We start from the raw sequence: 12,035 nt of genomic DNA, 5'->3' as shown, positions 1-12,035 counted from the left end.
TTGGCCTGCGTCCCCTCGTTCTGCTGCTTTGGCACCCTCTAGTGGCTGACGCGGGGTCTGCCAGTTTCTCAGGTGACGTCAGCGGAGATGTACATTTCCTCTTGCTAGCATTTGCTCCCCCATGGTGTGCTGTGTGGAGTGGTGCACTGTGGGAACTGTAGTGTAAAAAAAAAAAAAAGCTGTTGGCACCAAAAGTGGTGAAGAAGCGTAAAGAAAATACAACAGATAAGTGGACTGCTGATAAATTGAATCTGAAATACTTATTACCCTTGTAATTATTATACAGTAAGCTACAGTACCTTAAGATCCAGCAAGCATCTGGCTGTGTATGAGCGGCCCCACAGTGCTGTGCGTTGTTAGCTGAAGTGACAGAGCTGCATTAGGTTGACGCTTGTTCACTGTCCTTCCTCCTCAGGTGAAAGTGTTGCACAATCAGCTGGTCCTGTTCCACAACGCCATCGCCGCGTACTATGCCGGGAACCAGCAGCAGCTGGAGCAGACGCTCAAACAGTTTCACATCAAGTTGAAAATGCCGGGCGGGGACACCCCATCCTGGCTAGAGGAGCACTAATCCCTCCCGCGCCCGTGCCGAGGGACACCCTCGGGAGTGTCCGGGACCCCCTTCCCTCCCGCCCCGTGCTCATCAGTGACACTCCTCCTCTCCAACACAAACACACAGCCTGTTCTCAAACCCTGTCAGGAAAGAGAAAACAGACAGAAATATTTATACTGAGTACCCAATTTTCTCTAAGCTCAGAATTCCATTTTATACTGTGTGATTGGTATGTTTCACGCTGTTGTGAACAGTGAGTTATCTCTTGCTAATTTTTTTTTTTCTTGTGGAAGAAGTGAATGGCCCCAGTTGGCAGAATCAGAGGATCATTGTGTGCAGAGGGTTTTGTTTCTGATGAAGTCTGTCGGGTTGGATGCACTGAATGCATTGGGAATGTGTTCTGGCCCTATACTAGGTCCTGTAATCCTTCAGTAGGTGGATGCAATATTGCAGCTCCTCTAATATATCACAGCTCTGACTGTTCATTCTTCCTTCTATCTTTACAACTTTCATTTTTTTCCAAGAAAGAGAAAAGATTGACATTAATTGAACTTTTTTGTAATCTTGTGAGATTAGAAGGACCAGCCTTAATGTGCGACTTGATGTGCCTTTTTTTATATATATATATATGTGTGTGTGCGTGTGTGTGTGTATATGTGTGTGCGTGTGCGTGTGTGTGTGTACTCCTCACAACACTTTTGTGTTAGAATAACACATGGATATTCTCGCTGTCAGATTGTTCACCGTTCCGTTAAAGGCAGCGAGTGGACCAAAAATGCACACACACAGAAACACATTTAAAAAAAAAAAGCTACCAGCATACAATTTTCATTTCCACCCATAGACTCTTTTCCAATATCAGCCTCTCTTCATAGGAGACTATACATGTATGTTATTCAGACTAATAGCAAACTTTGTATAATATGTAAACCAAATGGAGCTGACCTTGGAAACTGTGTTTGTACAGAAAAGACCAGCATTCTCTGCTTGCACTTGCTGGAACCCTTGATTGTTTGGTTTGAGGTTTTCCCCCCAGGAGGGACCACAATGCACAAAAGATCCACCTCCACTCCTGGTTTCTCTCAGTTTCTCAGTTGTATGAACCTTTCGGCAACATATAAGCAGTATAGAGGCTTGTGTACATTGACCTTGTGTTTACTGACAGAACTGTATGAATTTAGTTATATATATATAAATATATATTTGTAATTTCCCTGTATTTACCTGGGATATAAACACATTAAGTCATGGGCATTTTTCAGCCGACATCAGTAGTAGAGTGTGCCTCTGTAATGATGGAATGTGCTGATTAAAGGTGTTGCGTGAAATGCAGGCTTCTGAATGTTGTGTACCATCTTGGAAAAGCGCATTAAAAACTGTTTTTCTTCACAAAGAAACAATGCTGTGTCGCTCGTAGCATTTTTGTTTGTTGATGCTCATTATTTCACATTTCCCAGTCTGTCATCGATTCTCTGAAACAAGCAGAGTTTAACAGATTGGATTTTATTAGGTACAGTGTTTACAGTAGCTACAGGCACCTGTCTGGAGTCCCTGTCACTAAGCGTTGTGGCTTAAAGACAGTTGATAAGAGATGGGTAAATATAAATTAATAAATGTTGACAGACACATTTCAATTAAATTGATTAAAAATACATTACAAAAATAATTTAATGTTGACAGTAAATATGGAGAAAAGTAAAGTAATACATTTTAACTAAAATAAAAAGCTGACAAAAGCAAATCTTTTATTTGTCAGCATTTATCTTTACATTTATTCTTGTCTACATAAATATGCAGTTATATTTTTTGGCATTTTTTATTCATTTTGACAGGTTTAATGCTCCATAGTAATGAAGACAGCTCAGAATAGACTGATAACGAATATGTAGCAATACGATTAACACAGGGGAATGTAGTTCTAATATAAGGTATTAAGCCACTTTGCCACCGCTCCCTGGTTTGTGCCAGCTTCCTGGCAGGAGCGTCCAAAGCGCATCTCTTCCTCAGATAACGCTGCTCGCTGTGTCTGCTCTCATGCTGAGTCAGTGACACCACCCCTTTCACCCAACAGCTTTTTGTAAACATGCCTGCCTTTGTTTCCCCGGCTCTCGCTATACGACCACGTGAAGACTCCTTTCAAGGGTCTCATGAAACAGACGGGAGCAGGATTTTAAATTTTTTCACCATTTATTTTTAATAAGGTGATTCCTTATGCTGTGGGTGTAGCCTGGGGTCAAAGGTTATTTCCAGGTTGCTTTAGGAACCGTTCCAGCAGGAGCCTGTTGCCGTCTGCATCCCCATCTTATACACCTGAACACTGACAGTGATTTGCTGTGTTGGCCTCAGCCGTCGTCACCTGGTTCCACATAAGCAGGTACACACCTCTTGCATCATTAAAGCAATGCGACTGGGTTTGTGTGTGAGCCTAAACCTACCTGACAGAACCAGACAGTTTACGCCTGCCTATTAATAATTCACACAGGCGGGGGCTTTGTGTGTGACAGTCAGTTCAATTATGTGGCATCACAATTTTTGTTGCATTGTCTGCTCAAATATTTATCTCTACGCTGTCTGGACCTTCACTCGCCACTTAAATTAAAATAGATTTGTCTGCAGTCTTTGTGGCTGGCAAGGGCCAGTGGTCATAACCGGATTGAGGACGTCAGTGTGAAAGTACGAGAAGTTCGCCAGAGAGCCTCAGCCCAGATTTAGAGGTTTAAAAGGCGAGTGCGGCTATATGACTCCAAACCCGCATTTAGCAGCAGGAGGGGATACAACTGTCCTCTCTGTCCCCAGGGCAGACAATGGGCTCTGGCTCTCTGCCGCCAAGACAACACTCAGTGACTCAGGTAGATCTGCCTCTGCCAAGCAGACCAGCTTAATCACATTGCGCTCCCCTGCAATTGCTCAAACGGCATTCTGGGTAAACACATGCCAGCAGGACTTCACGTTAAACTTGAGTCCAGCATGATATAGACAGTGCAGTCAGTGTACAGTGAGAGTGCCTTGGTTTAGTTTGGTTGTGAACGAGTGTCATCAGAACATCGAAGCAATTTCTTCCTGCTGTTTCTATTGGGTTCATGTTGCATATCTGTGTTTGAATCCTTGTTAAAGTCAGAAAGTCCTCTGTGCTGTAGGATAATGGGTATATAATGATTTCCTGTAGGATTATGGCACACGCAATAGATATCATTATGAGTTTTTAGTTTTTTTCTGTCTCTCAGCTTCTGTCTTTCAGCCAGTCACTTGTGTTGTGCAGACTGTCGCAGTTTACCAGCAGAGACGGGCACAACAAGCAGATGTACAGCATCTGTTTAGTGAGCGGCAGGCAGACATGCTGCATCTACTCATGGAACCTCTGTGTCTCTGATCTCCAGGTAACACTTCCACATTCATGCAGGTCTCAGAGGGGAAACAACAGCCACCTGCCCCTCCTCGCTCTGCCACAGACCATCCCCACAGCTGTCAGTGAGGAGAAGGCCCTGCTCCCACCCTGCCCCAAATGCATGCTGGGAATTGCAGTCTTTTGATTGCGAGCTTCCAATACCGACACTGAAAATTAAAACAGATGGAGCTCAGAGAGACTGGCGTGACCTCTTCACGCTCACTGCAGTGACGGTATCCGGCAGACGGGACCCCACCACAGGCGTGTGAATTTCCACAGTAAGACAAATCCCGGTTCTTTTCCAAACAGGAGAGCTTAGGCTGGATAAACAGGAGTGATGCTAATTGAATTTTAAGTAGGTGGGGGCTGCTGTGCAGACACATTAGGGTGTCCTCAGAGACAGGGGGCTGCATTTAATCCACTCAGCCCAAGGGGTGGGTGCAAAAGGGTATATACTGTTGCTGTCACTGTCACTGTCATCCATGCTGCTGACTGGTTGTGTATGCACCTACAAACACACATGTACAATAAGTAAGCATGAAACACGACTGGCTGTCTCCTTCACAAAGAGTCAGGGATCCAAAGTGCTTACCAAGCAATTAATCAGAGTGCTGAGGAGATTTCAGGCCCCAGAGGACTCATTTCAACTAAATTCAATTATGCTTGTCGTTACCCCTAGCATAACCCATAATACCAGCTGAGTTGTGCTTCTGTGTTTATATGTCTTTGATTTTTCTGACCTCATTGTTGTGTTCACTATAATGCCAACAATCAGGAAAATTGCTATCTGTCAACAGAATCACTGAGTCATGTGATAGTTGTGTACTATGGGATTCTCACTGTCCTGTATGTTACACTAAGAAGGTAATTATAGTGGCATATAATGGTAATTAAATTAAAGGATCTCATCTACCGGTACGTCTACTCATTACTCAATGGCCAAATCTGGATTTTTTTTTCATTACGCAAGTAAATAGGACGTCTATCTAAGCCAAGGTAGCCTACAATTTAGAATTAGTTCCCTTTGCATAATTGGTCTAAATCTTTTAAGTGAAATGAAATGATCATGCCAATGTGCAGCCCATTAGGCATTCCTCCTTAATCAGAGACTGTCCCCAAGGAAACGGACAGGAAATGATGCGTCAAATTGAGGGAGTAAGCCATGTGTTTATAAATCCCACGGCAGTGACAAAGACTAATGGAACCTTTCATTGATTAACTAAATCCTTTCATACTTGGGGTGGCAATGGAGAAATGTATTGTAAAATGTGTACAATACAAATATATTGTATTGTTTTTGGTAAAGGGAACCTTTACCAAAAACAGGCCACCCCTACCTGCCACAAAAAAATCTGATTTTTGGTATGCTTTCCAGACCCTTTCCTTCTCGATCATTCATCTCATGTTCTGTGCCTGCTCTCAGCCCATCCAGACAGGATATGAATCAGTGTGTGCACATAGACCATGTGCAGACTGTGGTCAGGTGACATGCACTCTTTGAGGATACACTTTGTTCACAAAACAGTGTATTCACACATATATAGGTCAAAATAAGAACAGCATTTTTTTTTAAATGCAAGGAACATGCATTTGATTACAGCCCTTTAAAGTCTAACAACAATTTCTACAACCGCAAATAAAGTATGAATTGTTCCTTAACGGAAATAACATATTGATCCATCTCAGCTGTGAAGGTCATATGGCTGTGCACTTTGATAGAATCATTGTGTTGTGAATTTTTGTGCATCAATGACAACTGGGTGGCATTTAACATGAACTTAGAAATCAATGACCTGAGTCTCTCTGACATTTATTTTAGCATTCCCATATCTGTTTGTATCAGCTAGCATTCAACATGCATTCAACAGACCTTTGTAGGCAGAGGTCTGTTGAATGCATGGGGACTGATCTACTTTTTCAGAGTAAACACTTTGTGATGGCGGAGAGGCTGCCATAACCTGTTTCTGCAGCTCAGCCATCTCCCGCCATCTTTATTTCTTGTGATATCAGGCCATTGACGAATCAGTAAAGCACCTTCATTAGAGACAGACTGTAGTGTGGCGCTTAGGCCTGGCTTGTGTCCTCACACTGTTTCTGTGGGTTGTTGGGGATGGAGCTGCACTGCGGCTAGTGTTAGCAGCGTCCTGCAGCGGGCCCGTCTGTGACTGGTCATGTTCGATCCATCTGGAAGGAGGCCCACAGGTCATCGTGGAGCTGGAGAGAGCTTTGCCAGGGAGACAGAAAGCCACTTCTATGGATGACATTGCCATGTCTAAAGCAACGAATTTCTCTGCTCAGCGATGACCAACTTTCAGACACAAATGCTGCTTGCAGTTACATGCAGGGCATATTGGAGAACTTGAATAACATGGACATGGATTTTTTGATATGCTTCCAACAGAGGGTGATCTATATTTGATATTGCAAAATGGATGCAGCGTCTTGCCATAGTATCTCAAATTAGAAATAACCTCCAAAAACATAAAACTGCATATGTTGTGTGATACGTGTGAGTATTTATACTCTTTAATCACATACATCTTTTTTTCAGCTGTTTCCACCCTTAAGTAATTTTTCTTTGCTAACTTCTTAATCACAGCGGAGTCACAACGAATGTGCAGTACAAAAAAACGACCACATGATCTCACTTCACTTTTCAAAAAGCTTTCATTAGACCCCTCTCTTCATGCTGGTGATATTTCTCTTCTTCTTGACCTTCGATCCTTCTCTTAACAATACCATTAATACCAAGACTGTTTGTATTTATTTAACTAGATATTAAATCTTTCTTTTAAAGTTTTTATTTCCACATGACCTAGACCAACGCCCTGTGTTCCTCAGGTAGAATTCGTTTGTTTTGTAGATGCACCATTATTTGCATCACATAAAAAAAAATATATATATTACCATAAATACAACAGACGCAACCGGTGTATTCGTGTGGTAATGTTTTTTTTCCTGCTGTTGGTTTCAATGTTTCATTTACCGTTGTTGTGCTGAGAGCACAAGAGCCCGACACGCGCTGGGCGGACCCCAGCGCCGGCTTCACCTGGGCCAGTCCCGTCAGGCGTGTGCGCAAGCGCAGACGCTCCGCCTTCTGCTTACTGCCTCTTCAGAATTCCTGCAGGTCTCCGAAGGACCCGCAGCGAGAGGACTAGCTGGCAGCCGGAGGACAGGCGACCTGCCCCTGCACCGAAACGGGCTAATCTCATCTCGGTTTGCCCTGGGGGAAAAAAACATTCGGAATACGTTTTGTGTTTGCATGCCCCGCGTATCCTTTATAGGTAAGTTCCGCCTGTTCGTGAGTTAAGCGTGTTATCTTTTTAATTTATTTTTTGAAGTGTATCGTAGCGAGCTACAATTAAGTAAGGCACTGCAGCTGTGCCAAGGGTTTGAAATGACATCATTTCGAGTCATCAGAGCTAAATCGTACGCGTTAGGTTGTTCTGTTCCGCAGCGTGTGTTTGTTTAATGGTTTGATGGTACCACACAGCATAAAACAATAAATAAATGGTCTAATTGGAAATGATGTATAATCGTATCACAGCATGACACTGATAAAATAACGTTGAAAAGGCAATGACCGCGAGAAAGTGATATTGTTTTTCAAGTCTGCGTTACTGAAAAAAATATTTTCCTAATTTCAAGTGTAGCACGCGGTTGCTTGAATACCCTGCATAATGTTCTAGACGCACCAACGGCGTCGACTTCAAGACTGAGCAGTTAATTTCAGCAACGCAACTGTTAGCCGCAATAGTTAGCCAGTAAAATAAATTAAGTTATTTGTGGAAATGTTCCGCCAATTTAGTTGCATTCAATTGGAAACGCGTGCCCTCTGGTTTTCGGTAGTTTATCGATCGTAACCCATTAAAGAGTAATCTGTCCCACTACTTATATCGATTTGCTTTGGACTTGATTGATAGCACAACGAAGTGATTCGCGTCTTCGCTCACTTGATGCCGTTATTGTTTTGCCCAGATAGACACAGCGGGACAATAAGAGAAGTTGTAAGGAAGTGTTGCACAAAAGCAGGCAGACGTCTAGGCTTATATTGAAGCTTTGAGGAGCGACACATCAAGGCGAATTATGTCTTTGTAATCCAAGCCCGGCAACCTGTGTCATGATTGTCATGAAAACCGCGTGCCTTTAGCGTCGCTTTGTAGTTGTTTGCTGAAATAAAGTCGCTCGGGTTACAGAGCGTTGGGAGCTAAAACCGTTTTACACCGCCTGCAATGGTGGATAGAAGAGATATCAAATAAATAAATAAATATCCGAAAGCAATGCATTCATGAAACGTGCAAATAAAGTCAATGCTTACACACTATACACTAATAATGATTTCGTTAATGTAGCCAAATATATAATAATATAGTTTTTTTTTTAAACTGACGATGAACAGGAGGAATATATTTTAACAACCGTTGTATTCACATGTGTGCTCTTTGTGGTTTTCCGTTTCATTTTATGTCAACCAAAAGGCCCGGTGACCTGGTCCTGAAAGTACATGTTAGCCTTTGTGTCTCAGCCTGACTTGTGATTTGCCCCAGATCCTTGGAGGCCTTGTTTCCTTGGCCTTTTGGTGCCATTTCTCATGCTGGGATGAATTAGAAGCAATCCATTCAAGTGTTGGGAACAATGCTCTGTGAAAAAGTTGTACCCAGGTCAGGTTAAAGGGGAGGGTGGTATTGCCACGTTGCCATGGAAGCCAAGACTAACTGGGAAAACTCAATTTCCTGACGCCATCTTAAAGCCATTGGAGGGGCTTGATTGATCTGTGTGGGAGACCCAGTCAGAGGATGGTGGAATTATGAGCAAGGGCTATTTGCAATTTAAGACCTAAATCTGATGACTTAATGAAACTGACTACAATATGCAGTGTAGGTGACCCAGCATCTTCAGATGTGATTGAGACAGTTTATTTTCAGTATGATGTCATTTCCAGCAGCTTTTGTTTTGAAAATACTTATTTTAAATTATGTTTGAATGAGCCGTATGAGTCACATGCAGATAGTGGTTATCCCTGTTTGGGTCAGTTGATCTGTGACCTATTATATAGAAAAATCCTAGATTTTGTGAATTTTTTTCCATCATCCAGATCACTACAAGAGCAAGATGTTGTTTGTTGTTAACCCTTAACAATTATATATATGGATATATATGTATTTTTTCTGGTCTAAAACCAGACTTTTAAGGAAATTCCCTAGAGTGAAGAAATGGGGTAAAACAGGTCACCTCTCTTGATGCCGAATGTTTGGGAGGTAAATGTCAGCATATTGTACAGTTCAGGCAATCACACAGAGCTGGAAATGTCACTTCATCCTTCTTTCATTGACCAATGGGATGCCTGCTTGTGCTCTAGAATAGGACATAAACCACTTTAAACAAAAAGTTAGTCTTGCCATTTTCACAGTGGAATGGATGCGGCCTCTTACTTGTTTCAGTTAAAATATTGGCATCCCGTTTTCTCCACCTTGTCTTGTTAATTTCCTCGGTGGATGCTAATACACCTCAGGAGGGAAGTGATCAGGTGACAGGTTGTTTTTCCACTCACCCATAGACATCAGCTGTTTCAGCTCCCTGCCCACTTCCTGCCCATTGTCACTATAGAAACCAGGCCGTCTCCCTCCTATCCCCCAATGCCAAGGGGGCTGTCTCGCTTTAACTCGGATTACGCTTTCGTATGGTGCTGAAATGCTTGTGAAATCAGATAACCTTTGGCATAATTATGTGTGATTTGGTTCTGAATCAGAAGTACTTAGACCAATTAAAGCCTTCCAGCATAAAACAATAGAACCATTGAAAAAGACAGTCATGGTGAGTTGTGTCGTTTCAAACAGAAAGACCTAATGAAAATATTTGCCCCCCCCCCCCCATTATTATCATCACTCGATTGGTGATGGAGAGATTATTTTTAATGGAAATCTACATTAAGCAGTAATATACCATTGTATACCATATCCCATCATGAATCATTTGGTCACTTAAAAATAAGTGTGTAGCACAATGAAATATTCACTTTTACATCTTGGGTGTTATTGCTGTTGAATGGAATTGTGGAAATGCAAAGTGACACAGTGCATATCTGTGTTTCCATGGGGGACACAGAAGCTCAGATGGTATTGTTGGCGTTCTAGATCCTGGGCAGGTGGAGGGTTGAGATTTGCTGATAGGTCCCCTGTCATGGATTGTGTCCACAGCGGTTGTTTTAGGATAAATTGGTCAGCCCTTGGCTGGCAGCGGTATGTTTTATTGCGGTAATGGGAGTCTTGTGATGGCGTGGTGCTCCACTTCTCCCTGCTCTTAAGTTAATAAGTATCGTGGAAACTTTCCCTCTGGTTCTGGAGACTCTGAAGAGAGGCACTGGCCTGAAGATTGATAGATGGAAGCTTACACTATACACAAGACTGCTTGCCTGCGGGATTATCCAAATAAACCATTTTGAAATTGTTCACAGTTGAATGCACCCTTGTTCATTTCATTTCACTCAGTCAGACATCAATCCTGTCACAATAGAACATGTGAAATGACTCCTAAACTATAATAAATGGAGGGCTTTGATTTTCCATTCAGGAAGCACTGGTTGTTTCACGAAAGTTACACTCTAACATTAAGCGCTTTATATGGATCTAATACTGTGAGTTTCTGGCTAGTTGTTAATGGAATGTGCTCTGTTGGAGTCCTGCACACAGGTCTGACAGTTGTAAATAAACTTGGACACAGCCATCTGTTGAAGAATCTGTAGAATCTGGTAATGGTCGGCAGTGATGAAAGGAATTTTCATCAGAGGAGCCTTGTGCTTATTGAGTCTGGGGTTAAAAGTGATTGATTGACGCAAACACAGACCATTTGCATAAATGTAATCCCTCATTCTGTTCAGCTCAGCAAAAAACAGCATCCTTGTGGTGGTGCAATACTAACTACGATGGGTCCAGGCTGTCTGGTGATGACACAGTCAGTTCACACCTCAGAAGCTGTTGATGGAATATTGAGAGATTTATCTACACAATAGAGAGAGACTATTCATGGTGTGCATAGAATTTGGGAACATTTTATCTGCTTTTTGATGAATTGTAGTTTAAGCAACTGTGTGTCATCTAATATCATACAGATTTGAGCAACATAGTAATCTTTTAAAATTGAGATCGAGATTCTAAAATGACACAATGTTTTCATTAGGAATGTTTGATTCGAAACAGAAATGGAAAAAACAATCATCATAAAGGCGTGCCCAAATAGAAACCCAGATTTAGTCGTAATTCATGTAAGCACCTAACCCAGAAGCAAAACTCAATTTGCTCACTCTGTTCAGAAGGATAATCTGTTTTCACACATGGGAATGGCTAACTGTGTGGCTCTCTTTGTTTCATTAAATTTATCTTGCCTAATGACCCAGAGGATCATTACAGGAAAGGAGACAGAGAAAGTAGGTTGTGATTACTTGTCCAGAGCTCACTGGCAGGACTCCACTCACGGATAAGCAAAAATGTCTTTGTTCTGCATCATTAGTATAGTCACTCCGGCATGAAAATTCACCTGTTACCTTATTACAAATGACTGACCTTGTTATTTAAAGGAAATTTGTCCAGCTGTACAATGTAGCAGTATACATTCCAAATAATGATATTCAGATGTTATGTGGTGCCCAAGACTGAATGTGGAAATAATCAACCCCAGCATTTTCTTCCCCAAGCAGTGTATTAAACTCCACTTTTTTCTGTGTAAATAATGTCTCAATACAGCCGGAATTCAGTATTTGCCCACTGGAGGGAAATGTACTGTATATCAGTGAATGATCTCTTTTATGCTTGAGTATGATAACAAACTATACAGTTCTGGATTTTTTTGTCTAGTCTTGTTTGTTAACAAGAGTTTACATTCTGATCCAGGCAACTGATAATAGTGATCTCAACATCTTGGATGTTTGAAGGATGGAATATTTGATTTAAAGGATGGAATGCATAATTATCTGACCCTCTAGTAGGATCGAACATTCCTACACTCACACCGATGTACAGTGTTAGATGGTTTTTTCCACATGTTGTTTTCATTCTTTTGGACAGTAGAGAGGGAGTGTTGAGAGAGAGAGGTTACAGTGTT

The 12,035-nt window shown here is 41.9% G+C and overlaps 2 protein-coding genes across 2 annotated transcripts in view; both read left to right on the top strand.

The window, feature by feature from the left end:
* arfip1 (ADP-ribosylation factor interacting protein 1 (arfaptin 1)) overlaps window positions 1–1,363 on the top strand; it is a 28,344-nt gene extending 26,981 nt beyond the window's left edge. Inside the window, exon 9 of the mRNA XM_036516975.1 lies at window positions 416–1,363. Within this exon, the coding sequence (XP_036372868.1) occupies window positions 416–571 (156 nt within the window). The 3' untranslated portion in view covers window positions 572–1,363. The remainder of the gene's footprint in view (window positions 1–415) is intronic.
* Window positions 1,364–7,060: 5,697 nt separating this feature from the next.
* LOC118769631 (FH2 domain-containing protein 1-like) overlaps window positions 7,061–12,035 on the top strand; it is a 29,684-nt gene continuing 24,709 nt past the window's right edge. Inside the window, exon 1 of the mRNA XM_036516838.1 lies at window positions 7,061–7,222. The gene's annotated coding sequence lies outside the window, so the exon portion shown is untranslated. The remainder of the gene's footprint in view (window positions 7,223–12,035) is intronic.

This window comes from Megalops cyprinoides, chromosome 22, assembly GCF_013368585.1.
Source record: "Megalops cyprinoides isolate fMegCyp1 chromosome 22, fMegCyp1.pri, whole genome shotgun sequence".
Classification (NCBI taxonomy): Eukaryota; Metazoa; Chordata; class Actinopteri; order Elopiformes; family Megalopidae; genus Megalops; species Megalops cyprinoides.
This window is presented reverse-complemented; position numbering and strand designations above follow the sequence as displayed.